Source organism: Nuphar pumila, chromosome 13 (assembly GCF_984573655.1).
Source record: "Nuphar pumila chromosome 13, dmNupPumi1.hap1.1, whole genome shotgun sequence".
Lineage (NCBI taxonomy): Eukaryota > Viridiplantae > Streptophyta > Magnoliopsida > Nymphaeales > Nymphaeaceae > Nuphar > Nuphar pumila.
In genome coordinates this window covers 75,577,542-75,602,618 of record NC_143261.1, presented here as the reverse complement: position 1 = coordinate 75,602,618, position 25,077 = coordinate 75,577,542, and the positions used below count along the sequence as shown (strand labels likewise).

The window sequence follows — 25,077 nt, the reverse complement described above, 5'->3', positions numbered from 1 at the left end:
GTTTTCATTCCAGTACCTTTACATGTCAAACTGAAGGCAGGAAGAACATGGGGCTCATTGCAGCCTTTTGCAGTGGATCCTGGAAAAATAGTGCCATGTACATGAGATATGTTTGCATTATGAATTGTGATCTGCATTGCCATCTTTGTGGGGCAAGGGTTGCATCCACTGGTTGAGCCTTTTGTGGAGAATGTGGCAGTAGCAAGTATGGTGAGTTCTTTTTGGTTCTTTTCACAAATGATAATGGAACTCATATCACTTGGAGCAGCTTTGACAGTAAATCACTTTGGACATCGACATAGTGCGGCTTCACATGCCTACTTATGAGCTGCTTAAAACTTTCTGTAGAAAATGGGAAGATAGGAATTGCTGACCTAAGGCTTCTGTGAGAAACACATTTTGAAATCTGTCTCTGCGTTAGTCTAGACTTCCATTCTTGTGGAGTCTTGCCTGTTGGAGCCAAGCAGCTTTGCTTTGATAATGAGGAATGTTTAAATGATCAGTGTACCGGATGAAATGTCCTATGCCATGTCTGGTACAATTCACAGGCAATAGATGATCAACCAGGCGAACATGCTGTGTTTCTGTTTAATGATGAACAAGTTCTATGAAGCCACAATTGCCTGCCTCAATGGATCTACTGGTGCTTCCTGTGGTACATGATGAACATGCTCTAGAGTTTATCTATCAGCTTCAAATGGGGTGGCTAGGGCACTCTCTCTCTCGTCAAGGTCAGAAATAGGATTTGCATCTGGCTAAGATGTGTTTTTTTTTTTTGCAATTTGCCTAGCATATGCACTAACAGGGAACTTCTTTTCCAATGCATCTGCACGTCAAACTGAAGTCTGGATGAACATGAAGCTTTTTGAAGCCTTCTATTGTAAATCCTTAAAAAAAAGAAAAAAATAATTATTTGGTAATAAGCCCGTTTATGGGTATTTGTTTGTCAGCTAATGCATTTTGGGGAAAAAATAAAAGGTCTCTTTCCGACTGTTGGGAATAGCAAGCATGTTGATTCTTTATTTTGGTACTTGTCATAATGCTTTATTTATTCAATTTTGAAGGAACCTGTGAAGTAACTTTCAGCTTTGACGTATTCCAGTAATACTGGTCGTGACTCTTGAGTTGTGTAAACTTTCAGCATAAATGAGGATGAAAGCCATGGCCAGAGGCAGTTATTTGCTTGAAGCTTCTTCGGATTTATAAAAGTACCAAGCTGGGGGTAGATCTAAATCTAGAGCCCTTCAAAGTCCACGTCCAATCCTTTAATCCAAGCCCAGTTATTGTTCAATCTGAATAGGTTCCAGTAAAACTCAGTTGGACTGCTTACGCATATGCCTGTTTGTGAAAAATCATATGAACCTTTTTTTTTGAAAGGCAAGCTGGGGTTAGGCAGACCCCTACCAGATATCATTGAGAATTCAAAGAGTAATACGAGTATCTATACTTCCTCACCGTGAACCAATCTGGGGGTGGTCTTTTTAGGGCTTTTTAATCCCCCTGTAGCCAATTTGGCTAAAGTCCTAGATATGTGGTTTGAGTTGCATCTTGGTTTTTTAACAACTATTCTATCAAAACTGTACAATTTTCTTCCCTTCATGGGGAATTCCTTGGCCTTGATCCCTACCTTTCAGAAACATAGAGGTTCTCACCAATAGATCCACTCTGCCAGTTTCAAGAATTACTTTTGATCCAGCTTCAACAAGCTCTAGAATAATCGCCCATCCATTCCATTCCTTTTCACTCAGGTCACTATTTCTGGAAAAACTGCCTGCTCCTTTCAAAGACCCAGTGTGGGTCCTAATCGTGAACCCACAATGCCATGCTGCTTGGTAAATACCACAAATGGATACATGCACTCAGCTCGGATTTGGTGGGAACCAAGTTAAGGAGGTTTCCCCAGTGTATCGCCACTTCGTCCTTCCTGTGAATGAGAACTTTGAGAGTCTGTTCTCTGATCATTTTCATTCCTTCATTTTGAATGAGGTTGTCATTCAGTCTTTTGTCTCCAAAGATTTGTTGGTTCTTTAACTTTCGGATGACCTAGACGAAAACTTTGAAGGTCTTCTCCCAACTCCATCGTGTAACCTTTTCCTTGAACTTCATTGAGAATCATGTCTGCATATCCTGGGACAGGTTTTCTGACGACCTCTATTTGATCTCAAACATGTTGGTTGCATTCCTCCAAAAAACTAAAGTTACGGGCATTGAAGGAATAGGTGGTTGACGTTTTCTCTTGCCCCCTTGTATAGTTCACAATGACTTGGGAATTGGAATCCCTTGCTTCGAAGTCATTCGTTCGTGAGTAGCCGATTTTCCACTAGCCACCTAAGAGTTATTGTGGTCCTTGGGAAGGCTTTTATAACCCAAACATGCCAAAATACTTGGTTTTCCTGGCCTTTCTTCCTAACTGCTTTCCAAGCTGATTTGATGGTGAATGAATCTTCGGACAACCACTTTAGCCTATTCGAGCGATTTGGGTACCAGACTTGGGTGTTAACAATTGCTTTTACGGTGTTCGGGACTCGAAGAATCGTGTCTATGTAGTGGCAGCGAGGAGCACGATTTACTTCTAGTTGGTTTTGAACCTTTACTCCTTTCAAGTTGTGGTAGCACCCAAATGAATTCTGATCTATTGATTGGCTACCTTCCATGCTTGCTTTGCTAGACGAATTCCAAACCCTCCCTCGGATGAATTACACACCTTATCCCAACTCATTAGATGGGCCTGCTGCTCTGCCAAAAACAATTGCAAACTATGTTTTCTATAGTTTTGGAGATGTTTACTTGAAGACAAAAATGAGCCCATCCAATATAAAGGGGAAGGATTGGTGGACTGATCGAATGAGAACCATTCTGGTAGCTAGAGACAATTGTTTCCCATTTCAGGATTGCAGCCTTGATCGTAATTCGCTAATGAGTTGATCGCAGTAGGTTCTATTCAAGCGCCCTTTGAATAGTGGGAGGCCTTAGGTAGCTCATCAACAATTCCTTGGTTTGCCACCCACTCCAACGCACAATAGTATCAGCTCTCGAGGCATATTACATTTTATGAAGATCGTCTTCTCTTTGCTGATTTGCAATCCTGACACTTCCTCAAACAACTCCATGCTTTCAAGAAAATGAGGGATCAACTGTTTATAATCCCTTAAAAAGAATAAGGTGTCATCTGCATAAAGTGAATGGTGCCACTGAAAGTCCCCTATTGCTGTTGGGATTATCAGCCCCATGGATGCCGATTGATTTAGGTGCCTAGTGAGTCTTTTCATGACTAGAAGAAACAGATAAGGGGATATGGGGTACCGGGCTGAATGCCTCGACTTCCTTAGAACTGATTATTGGCTTCTCCAGTTACTATGATTGCAAGGGATGAGGTTTTAACACATTTCATGATTTTGTCTGTCCAACAACTAGAGAATCCAAAGAAAAGCAGTGTGTCCTTGAGGAAGTCTCATTCTATCATGTTATGTGCTTTTGCTAGATCTGTTTTGAATATGACTCCTCTCTTTTTGCTAGTAAATATCGTGTCCACCATTTTATGCATGAGGAGGACGTTGTCTTGAATGTTTGTTCTCTGTTGATTTTGGCTAATGATACTCTCCATGATCCCCTCATTCTATTGTAACGCCCCAAAATTTTAACTTGTGATTTCGAAAACATTATCGAAAAACCTTTCAAAGGTTTAAAGTTTTTATTTTTAAAAAGCGACAGCGGAAGACATTTAGAAAGAAGCACAAGTTAACAAATCCTGGGTACGTTAGCTCAAAAACCATCAATTCACATGAACAACTACTTACAGAAATTGAGAAAATAATAGATCATTAATAAAATCTGCAGTTTATTACAAAATGAGTATTTTCCCAATATCCAATAATTCTAAAGAAAAATTCCAAAACTCAGAGCCAAGACGCTAGCAGAAAGAAGAGAAATCTTGAGCCATATTGCACCACGCCATCGGCCGCCTGTGAAGTCCTACTCCCCACCTGCCCATGAAATGGGTCAGTTTCATAACAAACCAGTAGGATGCACAAGTAAACAATATAGAATATAGCAGATATGCATGAGATAAGCAATATTTCATTAAGGAAAATGACAGTAACAACAGGTGTAACTAGGAAATAAGAGACTTAAGTCAAATATAGCAATTCATCATAATTATCACTATACTATACAGGGCACACATAATAGGTAGAAACAACAACTGATGTAAATCTACAACTATGATGAGCAGGATATTAATTAAGTTCGGATATGTAACTCGCCTGTGGGTACGCACAAACGCGAAATGTAAAAAGAGCCGAGACCGATCTGGGGGTCCATTATGTCATGTGTTTTTCTTATTAACCTGGATGACTGACTGAGTCCGCTCCTAAGGGGACGATCAGTGACCAAGAGAGTAAATCATCAAAGACATTCGTGACTCATGGATGCATCCAACTTCTGCAGAAGTACCTGGGAGTTACCACCTAGGATAATTTATGGTAAATCCCAATTCCCCTAACTCTGATGACTGGGGAAGCCGATTCTTTTGCCCGTGGGGTGGTTGTTAACAACCTGTCCATCGGAGTTTTTGTACCACCCATCCTCTCTCTTAATGAACCGTGAGGTCGAAAGGGCACGACGGGGGTTTCTTAACCGTCGTCACAATCTACATGCTCTGGTCTATCAACCCACTTGAGCATCTTGCCTGTGAAGGCGAAAAGTCACCATGTATGTGATTTCAACAATCTGCTGTAAGCATAATTCGAGGTTGCCACAACCTCTTCATCCTAACATCGTAACACCAAGGTGACGTACTTGTCCAAAAGTACGATCGTACTCGTTTAAAGGTACGATTATGATGAGAGGGGAAATAATTACTATATTACAGTTTATTGGGTTTAAATCTATATGTTTTGCTCTTGTTTGCTCATAAAGGAATACGTCATTATTCTTATATGCTTCAATCAAGTGCTCAAAACACGCTTCGAGGTACTCATCGACCTCACATCCTACTCATCGTAGTATACAAGCAGTACCTGTTTAGAGGTCCGACTACAATGGTAGGTCACGGGTTTCTCGAGAGACAACCCAAAACAGCATGGCATAATATATGCGGGCAAGCTAGTTTTCTGACCCAAGAACACCAAGTACAAAGAGTTATAACTAGCAACTTACAGAAAGACATTTACTTTATATGTATGCTTTTGAGCTCGATAAATCGAGCCTTGCACCAAGGCCCTTTCATCGACACTACTGTGCCTTTACTCAATTTCACACTTTTTTCCACAAGTTAAGAAGTATTGGATGTGCAATTGCGCAGCCTACGAGGCTTGCTCGAGGGTGGCACTCAAAACAAGGTGTGATAGCAAAATTAAGCATTCATAGTGTGATAACAATAGCTAACGAGTACAAGAAAGCAATAACGACAAAGTAGCATAGTACTAGCTCTTGCATGAAGGATATAAGGAAAAACACTAAGCTCTGAAACAAACAGAAACAAGTCATACTTTTTTATACAGGTATGCAATATCTCAGAATCCAAATATTTTCCAAAGTCTTCGTGTGATTTTTCCCCTACCTCGGAATGTCGTGCAACTGCGTGCATCTATGAGTGTAGATAATATGAGGCTCAGGCCGCGGAGCCAGAGCGGGGTTTGATGCGAAGTCTGCAAGAGTGTGAAATATTCAATTATGCTAATATAATTTAATGGTGCGACAGAGGCATGGGTAGGATTAGGCGACAGGGAGTGAGCCCGTGACTGCCGACGATAGTGAGGCGACAGGGGATGAGCCCCTGCCAAAAATAGCAAGGCAGCAGAGGGCGAGCCCCTGCCGACAACACCAAGGTGGCAGGGGGCGAGCCTCTGCCAACAGCAGCGAGGCGGCAGGGGGGCAGCCCCTGTCGACAGCAACGAGGCAGCAGGGGGCCAGCCCCTGCCGACAGCAATGAGGCGGCAGGGGGACAGCCCGTGCCGACAGCATCGAGGCGACAGGGGTCAAGCCTCTGCCGATAGCAATGAGGCGGCAAGGGGCCAGCCCCTGCCGACAGCAAAGAGGCGGGAGAAGGCTAGCCCCTACTGATAGCAGCGAAGCGGCAGGGGTCGAGCCTCTGTTAACAGCAACGAGGCGGCAGGGGGCCAGCCCCTGCCTGCCGGGAACACCCAGGTGGCAGGGCGAGCCCCCTACCAGCCGTTGATCGAGCGATGGTAGGGGAACGAACCCCTGCCGGAGAGAGTGAGAGAGAGATCGGGGCGGCAGGAGCCACCAACCTCCTGCCGACCCCTTGGCAGGTCACAGAGGAGAGGGGGGTGACAGGGGGACAAGCGACCTCTCGTCGATCGTCCAATCACCCACAAGGGAGAGAGGGTGTCGCAGGGGCCATTGGCCCCCCTGCTGGCACTATGGCGAACCCCCAAAGAGAGAAGGAGATGACAGGAGCCCCGTAGGCCACCTGTCGGGCCTCCGATGGGCACAGAGGAATTGGGAGAGCGCGGCAGGGGTCGTGCGCCACCTATCGGCCTCCCGGTGAACCCTCAAGAAGAGGGTGAAGAGGGAGGGCACGGCAGGGGCCATCGGCCTCCTGTCGTTCCTTCCAACGAGGTGACAGAGAGGGAGGTGAAAGGAGAAAAGGGCATACTTGGGAAAAGGATCGTCGGCGTCGTCGGTCGGCAGTGGTCGTAGCGGCGGCGGCGATCGGCGTGCGCAGGGAAGGAGGAGAGGGCCGGCGCGAGAAGAGCGAAGAGATTCGAGAGGGAGGCATGCCTCCCCTCGCCCTCCTGCGATGCTCTTAAGGAGCTCGGGGGGGATAAATGGGGAAACCCCGGTTGGTTTCCCTTATCCGCCAGAAGACGCTGGTGGGGTGCGACGCTCTCTTCCTGAGTCGGGTTATAAAACCCTATCGAGGATGGGCCCGGGTCCGATACTAATTAATTTTTTTTTAAAACGTGGGTTTTACACTATTGACCATGACTTTGTATATGAAGTTACATAACCCTTATAGGTTGGAACTGATTCAGTGTAATGCTTGAGATTTTCAACCTTTGGAAAATTACGTGAAAATTTAAAACTTTTATTTTCTTATTAAAATTATCAATGGAAACCTTTTTCAAACAAGGGTTCAAAACCTCGAGCGAGTTACGTTACACTAAAAAATTATTATAGTGAATTCAAAAGGAGATAACATAACACAAATAAAATACTTTTATTAAAAGAATTATGTAAAAATACAAAGTCAATACAATGTCATGTGTCTGAATTCAATGCTCGAGAAAGAAAAATGATTGGCTCGATCAACAAAGTGGCAGCATCTCGCATTTGGTTTGTATTATAGTCTTTACATGCAATAATCTACCCATAAAAAGGGTTAGACTTGTGACAGTCTAGTAGGTATATATCAATTTCAAGTAAATCAAGATATTAAAAAATATATTTAGGTGTCACAATTTATATCTATCTGTGCAACTCAGATGTCACAATTGATCAACAATTTTTGCATAGATTTATTTCATAGGAAAGTACATGCTTTACAATAATCACATCTAAGTAAGCATAATATGTCATTCACCTACTAAGTGCATATGTTTGTTTGTAGGCATGAAGTGTTGTTTACCTAATGCATCAACATATTTATTTCAATTATACTGTGATCTATAGTTGATTTAAATTCAGCATATAGTCATGCTACTACAATAGAAGAAAAGCCAAATCCATAATTTCATCAAATAAGTTATCACAACAAGCTCATGTAATTCACACAATCCATTAAAACCATTTTATTTAACCTGTTCATCCTTAGAGGATTTTACCGCATCTCGAAACAAGTCCTTCGTCGGATTGCCTAGTTTTGGATATATACACCCTTACAAAGGCCGAACTGACCGCATTCTCTGGTCTTGGATGTGTACATCCTCACAGAGACCAAACTGACTGCATCACCTTGTCTCAGATTTATCCTCACAGAGATCATTATCTAGGAAACAGTTCCTTGATGAGTTACCTGATCTTGAAAAATTCATCGAATGAATTCTAGTATCGTACATGCATAAACACAGTGGACCGCTCACAGGGTCAAAGGCCACTATTCGGGCACAAGCATATACAAATTCAATTAACACATGATTATCGACCACCTCTTTGGGCACCAACACATATCAATTCAGACAACCAATCACAAAGTCATGAACTGCCTGTCTGGGCTCGAATATTCAATGAATCACATATTTAAAATAATTGTTACATATTTCATTTCTATCATGGTGTAATTCAATCATTTCATGTGTATATTAATCCACATGCATCACATTAGTTATCATCGCATTTCATATGTTCGTAAATTGAACCTTGAAATATGCGTATATAAAATCAGTAATACACAATTCAAAACATATTTCTATAATACGAATCATCTCGAGCATACGTAATTTCTATGCATACATGCGTAATTCATAGATGTGTTATTAAAATGCTCGTACATAGGTAAAAGCTTGTAGTACATATGTTTAAAGCTCATAATATGTGTTGAAAGCTTGTAATATAGGTTGAAATCTCATAATATTGGTTGAAAGCTCGTAATATATGTTGAAAGCTTATAATATAGGTTGAAAGCTTATATTACAAGTTGAAATTTCATAATATTGTTTGAAAGCTCATATTATAGATCAAAATCCCATAATACAGATTGAAAGCTCATAATAAAGGTTAAAAGCCTGTTGGTGTAAGTTTTATGAAATAGATTTTTAAAAGCTATTTTTTTGATAAAAACAGTTTTGTGAAAGTCAGACACCAAATAATAAAAACCAGCTCACACTAGGGTGAGATCCGGGTCAAACTCAGGGAACGGGAGAAAACTTTGTATTCCACAGAATGACAAGTTTTATTGCCTTTAAAATAATAAAAAAATAACTATTACAATATGTTACCCTCTGGCAGAGGGCTCAAAAAGAATAATAAATGGTCTTATTACAAACCCAAATTAATGAAATAAATAAACCTTAGCTAAAAGAAAAGAGAAAAAGGGTCTTCAGTGCTTGAGCTCTAGTCCCTTGTAATCTTCACTGCTTCCCTTTGACAAGTAGGCTTATAAAAGTTACTAGTATTTGATCTATAGGTTCTTTTACTTTTTGCTCACTTGATAAATGCTCTCTAAGAGGCCATTTAGGGACCTTAAGGAGACCTTTGAGGACCTTAGAAGGCTCCTCAGGGGTACTTTAGAGGGTCTATTGTATGTTCAAATTCTTTCCTGCAAAACAAAAACACAAAATGAACAGAACAAAGCAAAGAAACTATACCAAAATCTAATATTTCAAACATAAAAAATAAAGAAACTAGTCTAACAAACTATAGCAAACTTGTAACAATCAACTAACATGTAACAAACTAAGGAACTAACATGTAACAACTAAACCAACTAAATAACAAACTATGTAATCTTGAAGAGAATTAAAACAAACTAACTAAGAAAGCAAGAAAACAAGCTAACCGAATTCAAAATACTAAACTAATTAATTAATTAATTAACAAACAAGAAAGAAATAAAGACTAACTAAATTCACTTTCAAGAAGTCAAACTAACAAACAACTAACCAATTCAAGAAATTTATTTTACTCAACAAGAAACACTCTAACTAATCAAGAATTCAAGAATTTTAAAAATATAACTAATGTGACAACTAACTAATAGCAAACTAACTAAGCTACTATACGGATCGTAAAGCTAACTTTAACTAAATCTGAAACTAAAGAATATTAAAAACTAACATATGCTATCTACCACTAACTAATTAATAATGAATTAAAAGAAACAATAATTGATGCTATGTGTTTAATTAACAACTATGCAACCAAACATCACATCTACGCTAAATCTAAGTGACATGAATTCAATTAAAACCACACTAACCAATACCTTAATCTAACCTTAATCTGCAGAAAATATGATAAAAAAATTAATATTGATTAAACTAAGCAAATTGTCAATTGGTAAAGAAAAGGAAATTGGCTAACTAATTGAACTAAACTAATTATGCTAAACTAATGTCAATTAATCTAACAAAATTAAACTAAAATAATTCTGATATAATTAACATGAAAACATGAATCAAAACATGAAATTAAAATTGCTAATAAAAGAATATAACTAAACTATCGAAATCGGCTAGAATTAAATACGCTAAATATGCGATATTGATTAACAATTAAAATAACTAAATTCTAAGCTAAATACTGGAATTAAAATTTCTAGAATTGAAAATAAACTTAACTAACTACTACTTAACAGAAATTTATACTATCTTATTCGATTGAATTAAAAATAATCAAATAACTAATTATTCTATCTACCGATTGTCTAATTTAAGCTATTAATTGAACGACTAATTAAAACAATCAAGAACATGAATTAAAAATTAACTAACTAACCTAATACTGAAAATAAACAAAAAATATTCAGATCTACTTACGAAAATTAAAAAGAACTAAAAGAAACTGTAAAAACCCTAATTTGGCTATTTAAAAAATTAATTAACTAATCTAATAAATACCGAATAACCAAAAACCTAATCTAAATTATATCTACACTAAATCTGAATTTAAACTAGCTAAAATCACGAAAATCATAAAAAGAAACTATTTAAAACCTAATGATCTATGTTAGTTTGCATGTGATAACCCGAAAGAAACTAAGTTACACCACATGCGATGCAGAACATGATATACGTAAATATTTTTTTCTTTTTGCAATGAATAAAAGCAAGCAATTTAAACTAAATGCCATAAATATGTGAACATTAAAACTATCCTATATGCAATGATGAACTAATACACATGTATTGTATGAAATAAACAAGAAAAATGAATCTCATTAAAGAACTATGGAGAGACAGGGGTGAAGAAGCAAACCTCACAATTCGCCTCCGATAGAGGGGTTGAGAAGAAGAAACAATCTTTCATACTTGTTGAACGTGTCTCCGACGATGGGGATAAGAACAAGCCGGTGATAGTAAGGATTAGCAGCAAGATGTAACAAAGAGAGAAAAAAGAAATGAGGGAGAACCGACCAAGAACGAGACTGGGTGAGAAGAGAAGAGAGGGAGGGAGAAGGAGATCATGTTTTTTTCTCAAGAGGGAGACGCCCATCTCTTCTGAAAAGGAAGATTTTATAGCACACATTAGGTTACATGATTTTTTAGAAAAAGTCCAATTAGTTTTTAAAAATTTTGAAAAGCCTACTTCTAAAAAAAATATGTTTCCCGAAAGAGCACTTTTAAACAGACTAAAGCATTAGTTGAACACTTCTAAACTAATTAGACTAATAATTAAAAAGTCCTAAACTAATCAAAACATTGAAAAATATAGGAAAATGTTTAAAAAATGTGATTTTACCTTTATTTTCAATTCTGAAGTAGTTTCTCAAAAATACTGATAAGAATGAATTTTTAATGAAACTTTTTGTTGGATCATGCATAAAATATATATGTATAATGTTAAAATATTGAAATTTTAAGACCAATTGTTTTTTTTATAAGTATAAGTAATCAGATCTTATAATGCAGAAACGATTTTTAAAAACGGCTAAAAACTTTGGGTGGGGTTACACTAAAGATATCATTCAAAACAAAATGTACGGGATATACACATTTCATACCACGTAAAATATAAAACTGAAATATGAAGAGTTTTAATTTCATTTCAAAACAGAGTATAAAAACAATAGTTCAGTCTCTACATGATCGAGTACTTAAAATGAAAAGATTATGTCTAACAAGATCGCAAGGTAAGAGTGGACCCTCAAGGATGCAGCTCGACCAGTCCTTCGCTCCAACTACTCATACTTTACCTGCATTACCTGTCCCCCATAAAACGGGGTCAGGCTCGCTAAAGTCTGGTAAAGCAACCTAAACTCAAACTTAAAAAAAACATATCAAGCATTTAATGGTAAAGACATGATATATTATTCATCAATTGTCAGGTAATAGACAAGGAAACAACGTCCTATGAGTCATTCATTTTAAGCATTCGAACATAAAACATTTCATCACTTAATATTTTATTCAACCTTAACTCACATAATAAAGCATAATCTATATGCATATAAGACATTTAGATCATTGCATCATTTTCATATGCATTCATAATTCTTATAAACAATACGTCAAATCATATTTGACCATTCCAGCGTCAAACACACGCACATACCTTCTACGTAATTTAATTAGATATTCATGATACATAAGTGTGATATATTCACTCAGACAATCATAATGCAATCATTTGCAATAAAACTATGTAGATGTGATGTATCATTCAACTAATAAGTCAAAACTAGTCATTTATAGGTTTGATGTGCCATTCACCTATACGCTAACATAAGCGTCACAATCATAACCTCATATCAAGATCTAAAATCAATAAGAATCTGATTCTTATATCCAAGTTCAGTATATAATCATGCTACAACAGAAAAGTCAAATCTAGAGACTCATAACTGACTATCTCTATCAACTCAAAAGATCATCACAATTCATCATAACATTTCATTTAATCATATAAATATTCACAAGATCCACGTTGGATCGCCTGATCTGAGAAATATACAACCTCAAAAGAAGTTACCGCCTGTAAACACCCCAAATTTTCACCCTTATTCAGTGTTTGCATTTCATGTGCCATTGCATATCACTGCATGCATTTGGCATATCATTTTATTGCATTGCATTGCATCGCATTGCATGTCATCACATCTCATTATCGAGATCCAGTACTCCTGTTTTCAAAATCTTAAATCCAGATTCGAGTTTTAAAACTCATCTTTCAAAAGCAATTTTAAATACCTGGGTTTTGAATCAACATTTTGTCATTTGCCAACCCCCAGGATCTTATATTTTAGATGTTTTTCTCAGAAAAATAATCTAGATTTGTTTTAAACTCAATTTTAACTGATTTCAATTCTCAGATGAGACACCATTTAGGTGGTGTCACTTCTGGAATCTATTATTTATCTATCAAAAATTTCAGAGTCCTAGTTGAATCAGGACTCTGTCTTTTCATCTTTTTGAATCTTTTCAAAACTCCATTTTGATTTTAAACCAGATGTAGTCACATCCGTTGCTCATTCTTGTCATTTTTTGCCAAAATCTCAGAATCTCAGTCCGATCAAGACTCTTTTTTCAGAGTCCTAGTTGGATCAAGAGTTTTTTTCCAGAGTCCCAGTCGGATCAGGATTCTATCTTTTACTACCATCTTTACCTTTTTTTTTAGAAAACCTTTCAAAATCCTTCATTTTGGCCAAAATCCTAGAGTCTCAGTCAGATCAGGACTCTTTTTTCAGAGTCACAGTCGAATTAGGACTCTTTCTCAGAGTCCTAATCGAATCAGGACTCTATCCTGATTTCACCTTTTATTCATGTTCTTCACTTGTTTTCAAAACCTTCTCACCTGGTTTTCAAAATCTTCCGTTTTAGCCAAAATTCTGGAGTACTAACTGGATCAGGACTCCTTTTCAGAGTTTCAGTCGGATGAAAACTCTATCTTTCATTGCTATTATGTCTATTTTTAACCAAATCTTTCAAAGAAAAGTCAAAAACTCAGAGTTTTAGTTAAATCAGGACTCTGTTTGAAGAGTCCTAGTTGGATCAAGACTCTGACCCTGATTTCAATTTTGAGAGAATCTTTTCAAAATCTATTCATTTATCTTCCAAGTTTCAAAATTGTTACACTTCTATCACAAGATTCCAAAATTATGTGATTTTATTCCAGAGTCCTGATCGAATCATGACTCTATCTCAGAGTCCTGATCAAATCAGGACTCTATCCTAAGTACATCTTTTCACTTCATTTTCACTGGTTTTCAAAAGTCCTTTTTAAAATCTTATCATTTGCTTTGCAGAAAACCAAAATTCTCAAAGTTCTAATGGAATTAGAACTCTTCTTCAGAGTCCTAATCGAACCAGGACTCTAACCTGACTTCAAGATTTACCTCATTTTCACCTGTTTTCCAAAATCCTCTCATCTATTTTCTCAGAAAATCCAAAATTCTGAGAGTCCTAGGCAAATTAGGACTATGTTCTCAGAGTCTCAGTTGGATTAGGACTCTGTCTTGATTTTATTGGTTGTTACTATTTTCATTGGTTTTATAAAAAAATTCATATGTTTTTCAGAAAAACTCAAAATCTAGAGTTTTAGTCCGATCAAGACTCTGTCTCAGAGTTCTAATCTGATCAAAACTCTATTCTGAATCTTGTTTTACCTCCATCCTCACCTTCTTAACTTATTTTTTAAAAGAATTAGGTTATTTTACGGAGTTGCAGATGATTCAGGACTCTATTTTAGAGTTCTGATTGAGTTAGGACTCTAACCCAGACTGTATTTTCTTGCTTATTTTACTAGTTCTGATAAAATCTTTCAAAAACTTCAACATTTGGTTTTCAAAATTCTAAAATTTCATAGTCCTAATTGGTTCAGGACTCTGATTCAGAGTTTCAGTTCGCCCAGAACTCTATTTTCAAAACCTTTGAATTCCATCTGTTGATTTTGATCCATTTTCAAAGCTATTTTTAGTCTGTATTTCAATTTTTTTAAAATCCTGATGTGGGGCCCACGCATTTAGCGCCATATCTAGAGGAGTTCTGACCCAGTTAAAACTCTGTGTCATTTCAAAACTTTCAATTTCAAGTCTAGTTTTGAATATTTTTTGAAAAACCCTCATTTTCAAGTTTTAAAATCGTTTTTTAAAATTCAAGTGGGGCCCACTTGGGGTGGCGCCACATCTGCAAAAGTCAGGGTTAGACTAGGGTTAGTCAGTGTCCTAGTTAGATTAGGGGTTTAGAAGAGTCTAAATCGATTTTGAAAAACCATTTCTACTTTGGTTTTTAACTATTAGTTTTAAAAGTTTTAAATTAAAGTTTAAAAACTAAGTGTGGGCCCACAGAGGGTGGCGCCACATTTGGGGTTATTTTAATAGGATTAGGAGTCCTAGGTTAGTTAGGGCCTAATTAGGAAAATTTAAAAGTCAAAACCAATTAGGAAAAATCAACCCCCCCCCCTAGCAAACCCAATTAAGAAAGAATTTATTTGTTTTAGGACTCTTTGGCTAAACCTAAAACTTTTTATTTAAGAGAGCCAAAGGGGGGGTCGACTCCTATTCCTTTCTTCTTTGAATCTTGGAGCTTCTCTCTCCTCTCCAGCACCTCCTCCTTTCTCCATTGCAGCTGCAGCTCCCAAGGAAATTTTTCATAATTTATCTCATGCTTTTCATTGTTTTTTTTATGATTTTCAATCGATTTCACCATGGGCGCCCCTTTTGTTCATGGTTTTTAATCATGGATCTCATCCAAGAACCCTAAAAATGAATCAAAAAGATGATCTAACTCAGTTTGGGGATGTTTTCCAGGATTCTAATCAGTTAGAATCATTATAAATATGTTTTTCTATGTTCTTAACCGATGAAATATGTGATTTACCCGTTATATGGGCTAAATCCATATTTTCAAAGGGTAAATCAATTTTAGCTCTAGATTCTCTGTATTTTTTTTATTTTCTTATTATATTAGTGTTTATTTCATATATTCCAGCATTAAATTAAATTTTGTTATGTTGTTTATGTATTTTTTTCATTATTTTCCAAGTTTAAATCATAGTTTTTAATGTTTTAATAGATATTCGTGTGTTCCGCTATTGGAGTCGTAAAGATCATACTATTTCACATTTAAATCTTCAGTAGAAATTTCTTATTGTTTTAATGTGTCCATGGATTTTTCAGTAAGTCCCTATAAAAAAATCAGAGGTTTTTGGGTTCGGGAACCCAGTCAAAAAAATAAAAATTCAAATCATGATTCTTGTTACTTAAAATCACTATTGATATTTAGATATAAATTGCAGATGTGATATTTTTGTCATCCAAGGTTTGATTTGTAATCCGTAAATTATAGTAGCTTCGTGTTAATGCCTAGTATTTTCTTATATTTTTTTGCTACTGTCTTCTATTTTTCCTCTCTCAGAAAGTATGATCAAACCCTTAGAAGTAGTTATGCTCTATTCAAGCCCTAAATCAACTTCCATTGATTGTATCTCCCTAACAGAAGATCTGATTGATGATCTATAGAAAAGGAAATTCTTTATCTGTCTATATTCTATTCACTGCTAAAATTTTAGAATTTTCTAATGTTGTTAGTTATTTTTTCCTGTATTTAAAATCAGAAGTGCTTATTTTGATAGATTTTATATTTGTTAAATTCAAGTACAGATTGACGGAATGATATCTCCCTAACCGGAGATGATTTTTTCAATCTGTAAAAAGAAGAATCTTTGTTGTTATATCTATTAGTTCTCTGTAAAATTTTATGAATTTCCATTGTGAATTGACTCCTAATTTGGGTCTGACACTGTGACAGATACGTGTCTGCGGGTAAAAATAACATATTCTAAGGTTTTTGTGCCAATTTCGAATTGAAATAATGTCAAAATTAAATTTTTATGATTTAAATTTAATTTTAGGATTATCAGAAGTGCAGGTGCCAATTTTTATTAATTTTGGAACTCATTTGATGCTTGAATTGATTATATTGCAAAACAGGGTGCCCACAGGATTCCGAAACACTAACAAAATCATGTTTTTCATGATATTTTTTATTTTATTCATAAAAGTTTATGTTTTTAGGGTTTGCTCATATTTAGAATCATACTAGGACATTGCATAGCCGATTTGGCTTTGATTTGAGTCTTTTTAAACCCTAAACCCAAAGCTTTACCAAAATATTTTCTGAAAACCCAGATTTTAAGGCCATAGTCTTGTTTTTAGGGGTATTTTTGTCATTTTTCCTCAAATTCTAAATTTTAAAGTTATTTATTTTTATTATTTCTTTAATTTTATTTCATATTTAATTATGTTTATCTCAGGAAAATCATGGAAAAAGGCTTATATCTAGAAAAATCCAATAATTTCTAAATATTATTGGATAAATCTGTAAAAGCCAACATATCTTCACTAACAAGTTTTCTAGTTTTGCATGGATATTCAAAGTTGTATTTTCCTTTATTTAAATTCAATTAGTGATGTAAATTTGTAAATAAATTTGGAATAAGAATTTCAATTCCTGCTTAGAATTAGGGTTTGCATTGCATATAGTTTAAACTTTGCTATATAACTGTAATGTTTGTCATTCATACACATATTTCAATTCCACCATGGTCTACATGAATGGCATGTGCACTAGCTTCTAGGAAGTTGATAAACTTGATCAAGTTCATATTTATGGCCATAGTGAGAATACGAACAAAATCCAGATTTATTATCTTTTTTTAAGCCACAATCAGCCTACACTCTTAGGCTATTTTAAAAAACCATTGCATATTTCAAAGTTTTATAAATATTTTCTCCTTTTAGAATCAAATGAGATACATTTAATCCATATCTGTAGCCATAGTCAGAAATATGAGGCAAATTTATTTCATTGAAGTTCTATAAGGCATATAAAATCTCCTTTTTCAAGCAATTTTCTCAAAATTTCTTCAGAAAATATCTTTGACAAATTGCATTCATGCATCGTTTAGGTTTAGATTGCATCATGAATATATTTCACAGGGTCACACGCCCATCTTTCTAATGTATTCTCCCAATTCTATCTTAGAAAATCGATTTTCTTAAATTTGCCATGATTACCTTCAAAATCGATTTTCTCAAAACCCCTTTGGTTTTTCAAAGATCTTTTAAGTGTCTCTCAATCCCAATTCATGATTTTCCAAGTTATATTCTCAATTTTAAAGTTCAAATTCAGAGAAATCAACTTTCTCTAAGTCATTTTGAGTTTTCTCAGAAATTGATTTCTTCAAAACTTCATGATTCTTTTCAGAAAACGATTTTCCTTTTCTTCAGAAATATTCTCTCAAAACAAGACTCACGATTTTCACAGTGTTACCTTTTCCAAAAATTTCTCAAGTATTTCAAATCTCTGAAGCATACACCATGTCTTTCAATCAAAAATTTCTCTAAGTCATAGCACATGCCTGATTCTCTGTGCATTTAGGAAATAGATCATGATTTAGACGAGTTGAGCAATGCAAAGCACTAGATTGATCCTTGGTTCAATTACCCCTAGTAAAGGTGTCAAGAATGGTTGAATCTCGTACTGACAGATGAATCCCATTCTTTGAATTTATCCTGTATTTTAAAACGGAGGCGAGTTATTTTCAAAATCTTTTCAAAGGTCAGTTTGACTTGCAAAAGTAAAATTTTGCAATGATAACACCGCCCTAGATGGATGGTCTGCTTGGTCTTAGATAATGCACTTTCTCACAGAAATATACTGTCTTTGTGGGCTACCCGCTCATGGACAATGCACTTCCTCGCAGAGACTTACCGCTTTAGCCGGATTACCTGATCTGGTCATGCACACCCTCACAGAAAATCCTTTGGGAATAGTTCCTCAAAGGGTACCATATCTAGTGAAAACTATTATGATACATGCATCAATACAATTGACTATTCTCAGGGTCGATAGCCACCAACACAGGCACAAGTATGTATATAATCAATATGCATCACATCATACATCACTATATATGACACTTAAATCATAAAATTACACATTTAACTAATAAGGTTCCACGAACCATAGTGCACTATTGAACTTAAACATTTATCGCATGCATTCATAATTTTATATCACGTGACATTAAAAATCATATCATACAGAAGCATTATCCTACGCATTATCTCATCGCCACAAGAAACATTGTATTTCGTAAATTGAACTTCGAAGCATGCGTAAATGAAACATGAATTCTATGCATGCATACGTGAACATACATATTTCATAATACGAAGCAACTAAACATCAACATATGTAACTCCTATGTAGTTCGAGTTATGCACACAGGATTCAAGTCATATATACATTATTTCACCACATGAATCAATATACAAAGCAAGCATTTCATGCATAATGTGTCTCATGTATATACATACATATATATATATATATATATATATATATATATTAATAACATTCACACAAATTATGGTTTGTTCATGAGAGCACGGGATGTACCAGTCCATGCAAAATAGTATTTGCATAATCCTATTTTGAACATGATAATATCGCTCATGCTTTTGTGCGTGATTACACAATTATTAATTTACACTAACTAGGCATATTTTCATGATACAAATTTTACATGCATGGCAAGCACAATAAAAAATAATAACATGCAAGCATTTGATGTAGTCAATTCAAATACATCAATACAGTCAACCATTCATTTCACAACAATGTCAAAGATGTACCTGCAACAAACACACTCCAATATCTCGCTAACTACAACCATGACCAGCATGGTCTCTAAACTACAATTGTCAACAGTCTTAGATATCCACAACTAAGTGAGTGTGTGAGCAAGAGAGTATTGCATTCAAGAAAGTAATTAACCTATGATGTGCTTTTGTATTTTTATTTTTTATTTTTGCATGGCATTTTTAGCCTCATGCGATGCTTAGCATTAAGCATTAAGCATTTCGCAATTTGCTTAGTTACGCACCTGCAATGCGCATTTATATGTACAATATAATACAATTCTAACATTTTCTAGCAATGTGACTGTGCTACGAATTCAGTGCGTATATTAACTAACTTTTAGATTTCTATCATACAACATGAATTACATTCTAATTTTTTTTTTTAAGAATCCTACTACAAGATTATAAAAATAATGCCTAAACATGCTCTCTACAAGTTCAGTTAAGTTATCTTGTCTTCGTATATCTAAAATATACATATAGTGAAACCCAGAAATCCGAAGGGTTTCACGAACACCGCACTGAACCGCCCCTTATAAATATGCCAAGATAACTTATAAGACTCTATTAAAACTAAAGTCTATTATGACTAAACTAAACCAAACTGCATGAATTCAATAGTGATCGAGTATATATGATTTACAATGGAATGAGAACTTCCTTAACACAATACAAGTTATGAATTTTTGGCACAACTAAAGTAACGAAGGAAGGTTGTGACTAACGACATAATCTAGATTTCAGGAACAAACCATAATGTAATATTTTCTCACCTTTTTTGTTTTTAAAATAAAAATATTAATAAAAACAAAAACATCACATTACAGAAAACTAAATTTGACTTCCAAGAAAGCTTTAAGCTATATATGCATAAATATAAATTTTATCAACAAATAACTTAGCAGACCATAACGTTGACAGCAAAGATTTTTCAAAAGGAATTTCAATATTTTTACAATAATTAAGGTTAAAATCTTAAGGGCGTTACAAATGGTATCAGAGCAGTTTGGTAACGTGGCCACGAGATGCGAGTGAGACGACTTTTGCAAGTAAGATATCCGTTTGTAAATCTTGTTGAGGCACATATATGAAATGTGTCGATATTAAATGTGAAAAACCTCTATGATAAGTAATGTTGAAATGTTATTGATGTGGACCTAGAAATATGGCTAAGACTCATATTCATTGTGTGATTTTTTATTGGGTAGATGGTTTGGATAGTAAAGGTCAATTACCTGAAAAATATCCACATTTATTTGTATTCGAACTTGATAAGTACCCACATTTATTTGTATCTTAGTAAAAATTTCGAGGACGAATTTTTTTTTAAGGGAGGTAGAATGTAAAACCTGTAATTTTTAAATATTATTAATAAATAAATAATTCAACTTTATCATTGAGTTAGAAATGTGTTTATATCTTTTAATTGTCAATTATGATTATTTCACATGCTCAGTTATTCTTTTCTGACTGATAAGAGTAGAATTGGCATTTTTAGATTTATTTAGGCATTTAACCATCATTTATATTTAATTTATAATTAAATATATAAATTTTATGTTGGTATTATGGACTATGAAATATAATCAACTATTTATTTGACTAACTAGTTATATCAGTTATCATATCTTTGACTTATAATCATAAGGGCATTTTGGTTAAATAATAGTTAATCAGCCATTTTTTTAATATAATGGATATTTAAAATATTGTTATAACAAATAGTTAATAGTGATTTTTAGAGTTCTAAAACACCATTTAAAAGATTTAATATGTAGATGGATTTGCAATTTGGAATTGGTGTCCAAGTGGATTCGGACCCAATGGATCGACCCAAAATATCATTTTAAATTGATTTGTATATTGATTTTACCCTTAGGTATTTTACCTTATGAGACAACTATATTTTATTTCTTTTTATTTTATTGAAATGGTCTAGATATAGATACATTTATTTTAATTTATTTTATGTCTTTTAGTGTGATGCGATGAGTGGGAACTGACCCACTTGGGTCGATACCCGATCCAGGCCCAGCCGTGTGGGCACACTAGACCTTTGGGTAGAGCGAGTTGTGTGGGGCCCACTAGGGCACCCGAACCCTCTATACTTTCTTTTTATTTCAAAACCCAACTGTAAAATCCCTAGCTCTTTTGTTGTGACTTTGTGCTTTGGAGAGAAAAACACTTCTCTCTATGTTCCTCCTTCTTGTTGCCATGGTTTGTGACCACCATCTGCTTGGGCTCTGCATTGCTGCGGCCTTCGCACTGTTGTCACAACTCTCCTGTAACGACCCCAACTCGTACCCGTGAAAAAGTGGCAAAATTTTTAAGACCTATAGGGTCCGGGTATGGTGATAAATAAGAAGACTTGATTAAGACATGGGTTTGATCTTGAAGGTTTGATTAATACATGGACCCGTGTGTAGTTTGTGAAATTTTATACCAGACTCGGACCTGACCTGAGTTTTGATTAAGTTCCATAAATTTTCAATGTAAAAATGATAGAAAACATTGTTTTACAGTGTATGACCCGGGTCTAGTTCATGTAATTCTTATCGGGTCTGGGTATGGTTTCTCTTAGACGCTGGTTTGGACCTGATACCATACCCAAAAACCGGGGCAAGGTCTGGTTCCACCAGGGTCCGAACCAAACCCGACCCATTGACAACTTCTAGGGGGGATTTGTGGAGCGGTAACCCAATAAACTGAGTTATCCGGTTGAAAAATCTGAGAAGATCCAGTTTTTTTCAAGAACTAGTTTAATCCAGGTTCGGTTTCATCCAAATGTGCACCAAATCTGATTTTCATGTAAAATCAAATTTACAGCCAAAACAAAATTTTAAAGATGGTTTTAAGTGTCATCCAAACAAAGCCTATTTGAGGATCAAACTCATTTCTATCAACATTTTCACACAGAAATAAAAATGAAATTACTACAAAGACATTGTTTTCATTAAGAATTTTAAATATTATGATACTTTTTTAAGAGTACATTGACGATTAATTCAATAGACATGTTTAACTATTTTAATTGATGTCTCATGGAAACAATTGGATTGAAAGCATCTCTTTTATTAAATAAATTATGGGAAATACATTTATGACACCGAAGCAGCTGGCTCCTTTGTGAGTGAGGGAGTTTTAACCGGTGGAGGTTGGGTCATAAAGCATGACATCATTCTCTCCCAAGCCCCCACCACCTGAACCTAAAATTTCCCCCACTAAATAAAAAAAAAAAAGAATAAGGAGTCACCACGCTTTGGCTTGCTCAAAGGGTCATATTCATGAGATTTGAACCTAGACTGTTTGTTGAGCGGCCTTGATCAGAATTTAATTCAAAAACATATATACATTTGCAGCCAACTCTAGAGTGAAAAGACATGGAAAGAAGTAGGATAGGATGTAAATCCAAATTTTATATAATAACACTGGATATTTTGTTTTTCCTAATCGGTCATAAATTCATTGGCAAAAAAGTTCTTGGTCTCCCTTGCCTACCAAGGAGGGAAGCGGATCAGGTCATGTTGAACATGAGCATTTTTTCTCATGCTGACATCATGGCCGTCCGATTTGCATTTTAAAAAGTTCAAAAGTCAACAAAACCACGTGGCATTCATCCAAAATGCAAACAGACGGCCACGATGTCCGCATGAGCAAAAACACTTATGTTCAGCCTGACCTGATCTGCACCCACCAAAGAGTAGGCATGATTCATGAGTGTCAAACTCGCCTCAACTTGGTGACATTCTAATGATGCAAATGGCTCCGGTTTAAGATCCCAAAATGCATTGGTGGAGTCGGATCGGTTTGAATTAGGAATTGCCAAAATTTGCAGAATCTCATTCCTGAATCCAACCCATTTGCGACCCTAGGTGACTCACGAGTTCTTCTTACAAGACGGGATGAGCAGATAGCCCTGTGGGCTTACGCTGATCCCTTAGAAAGGAGATTGATAACAAACTTTCTAAGAAATGCATATGGAGTAGATCAAGGCGAGCAGGATTTCCAACAGTATTGGGGAGTTCACACAGTCAACCAGGCTTGACTTTTGACTTGACTAAGAGCCCTAGCGCGCCATCGTGAGTGGGTTCCCTTTCTTTAGGCGACCTAAAATTCAATTTTTTTTGTGTTTTTGAAATCACTCTAAAGATACGATAGAACTAGGACAATTAGCATATGGGTCTACTCAATGCTATATGCAGGGGGCAGATAATAGGTCGATATGAATATTATGAATTGTTCCATAATAAAAGTTATTGTTGTTGATACTTTTTTCGCTCTCTTCTTTCGTCACTCGAGTTCGTAGAAGTAAGAGATAAAAGGAACTTATAGAAAATTACGGGATCTCTGCTTATCGTGACAAACAGAAAGTTGTCTACCTCTCCCACCCAGCACACTCGGACGTTGGAGACTCGTGTAGAAAGACCGACACCCCCCCATTGGGATCAGGTGCAATCACATTGCACAAATGCAATGTGCTGCTTCACCTGATCACCATCCACTGTTGTTGGGCCCACTGTGACAGAAGATGAAGGGTGATCAGATGCAGCGGCACATTGCATTTGTACGATGTGATTGCACCTGATCTTGACTCTACCTTTCCCTCTCCATCTGTCATCCACTCACAAAAAAATGTCCGATTGCACGGTTTTATACCTGGATTCACCAATAGATGCCCTCCACGTGTAACAGGAAAGACGTGGCATCTGCACACGACCTCCCCCTTTGAAACTGCTCAACTTTTGAGTAGGAGGGAATCAGGAAAACCAAATAGAGAGGGAGAATGGCAGATTTCGAGAAGCAGGTGAAGGAGAGGACGAAGGAGCTCAAGTCGATGCTTAAGAAGGGGATCAAAGTAGTGGGAGACTCCTTCAAGAAGTGCTGGCATAAGGTGAGGAACATCCGGGGATGATGAAGTTTCGGCCTCCGTCCTCATCTCCCGATCCCGATCAGGCCGTGTTAAAGACAATGTTCAGTTCAGTATTTGGTTGATAAGTTCGTCTTCTTCTTCTTCTTGTATTTGATACATGTCTTTGGATGTAATAACTGATTAGGGAAGTTTATTAAAAGATCTTCGTGTTGATGATCGTAGATCGAATCGGATAATTTTCGCTTTTTCTTCTTCTTTTTTTCTTCTTTTTTCCTTTTTTTTCAGCGTCAGCGGGATTTAGATTCTTTGATCTGTGAATGCAACAAGTGTGAACAGGCAGCTATGAATTTGCACTGATTCAGAGCAGAACAATTTTTTTTAGCGAATATAGGGCTGGGAAACAAGCCGAACCTCTGGTCGTTTGGCTCATATTCGGCTAGTAAAGATATCGGTCAAACTCATAAAATAGGCTCGGCAAGAATGAAAACTGTCCCAAACCTATTCAATCGAAAAAAACTGAATGAAAACCCTCTCAAACCTACCCAATGCACATTGGTATTTACTTGGAAAATGTAGCAATATGGAGAGCAGATTGGTTGTTGCAATATAATTCAATTGGTTGTGGGTGAAGATATATGAGAAGATATTTGAGTCATGTTAACTCATGGCTCGATGCTGCCCATAGATCTATATTCTGCTTTTGCCGATGAAGGCGACATCATATATTGCTTTTTTTTCAGTGATATGGGGCTTTGACCTAAGAAGGTATAATATCGATAGTAAATGGGCAGCTTGCCTAATATGAAGATGAACTCAATATAATTTCTTGTTCATGAGTACTTTTAAGATAACATTGGAGCTTCATGGTTGGGTCTTTATGTGGTTGACACACCTCATGCATAAACTAACTCAATATATGCACTAATAAAGTAATATCAAG

The 25,077-nt window shown here is 36.1% G+C and overlaps 2 protein-coding genes across 5 annotated transcripts in view; both read left to right on the top strand.

Moving 5' to 3' along the window:
- LOC149818751 (MUS308 and mammalian DNA polymerase-like protein) overlaps positions 1 to 3,597 on the top strand; it is a 117,362-nt gene extending 113,765 nt beyond the window's left edge. For 3 of the 4 annotated variants that reach the window (XM_089984582.1, XM_089984581.1, XM_089984580.1), the window contains one exon: positions 14 to 3,597. In XM_089984582.1, the coding sequence (XP_089840708.1) occupies positions 14 to 105 (92 nt within the window). In that variant the 3' untranslated portion in view covers positions 106 to 3,597. The remainder of the gene's footprint in view (positions 1 to 13) is intronic. The other variant, XR_016427135.1, reaches the window with a different exon arrangement.
- Positions 3,598 to 24,050: 20,453 nt separating this feature from the next.
- LOC149818750 (uncharacterized) lies at positions 24,051 to 24,494 on the top strand. Its single transcript, XM_089986287.1, has 2 exons — positions 24,051 to 24,158; positions 24,423 to 24,494. The coding sequence occupies exons 1-2, from the start codon at positions 24,051 to 24,053 to the stop codon at positions 24,492 to 24,494; spliced, it is 180 nt and encodes a 59-aa protein (XP_089842413.1).
- The last annotated feature ends 583 nt before the right edge of the window (positions 24,495 to 25,077 follow it).

Bases quoted from the DNA above. Each gene is read 5' to 3' on its own strand.
- LOC149818750 (XM_089986287.1), top strand. From the start codon at position 24,051: ATGGCAGATTTCGAGAAGCAGGTGAAGGAGAGGACGAAGGAGCTCAAG. The intron at 24,159-24,422 runs GTGAGGAACATC...CTTTTTTTTCAG, and splicing joins TCAAGAAGTGCTGGCATAAG to CGTCAGCGGGATTTAGATTC.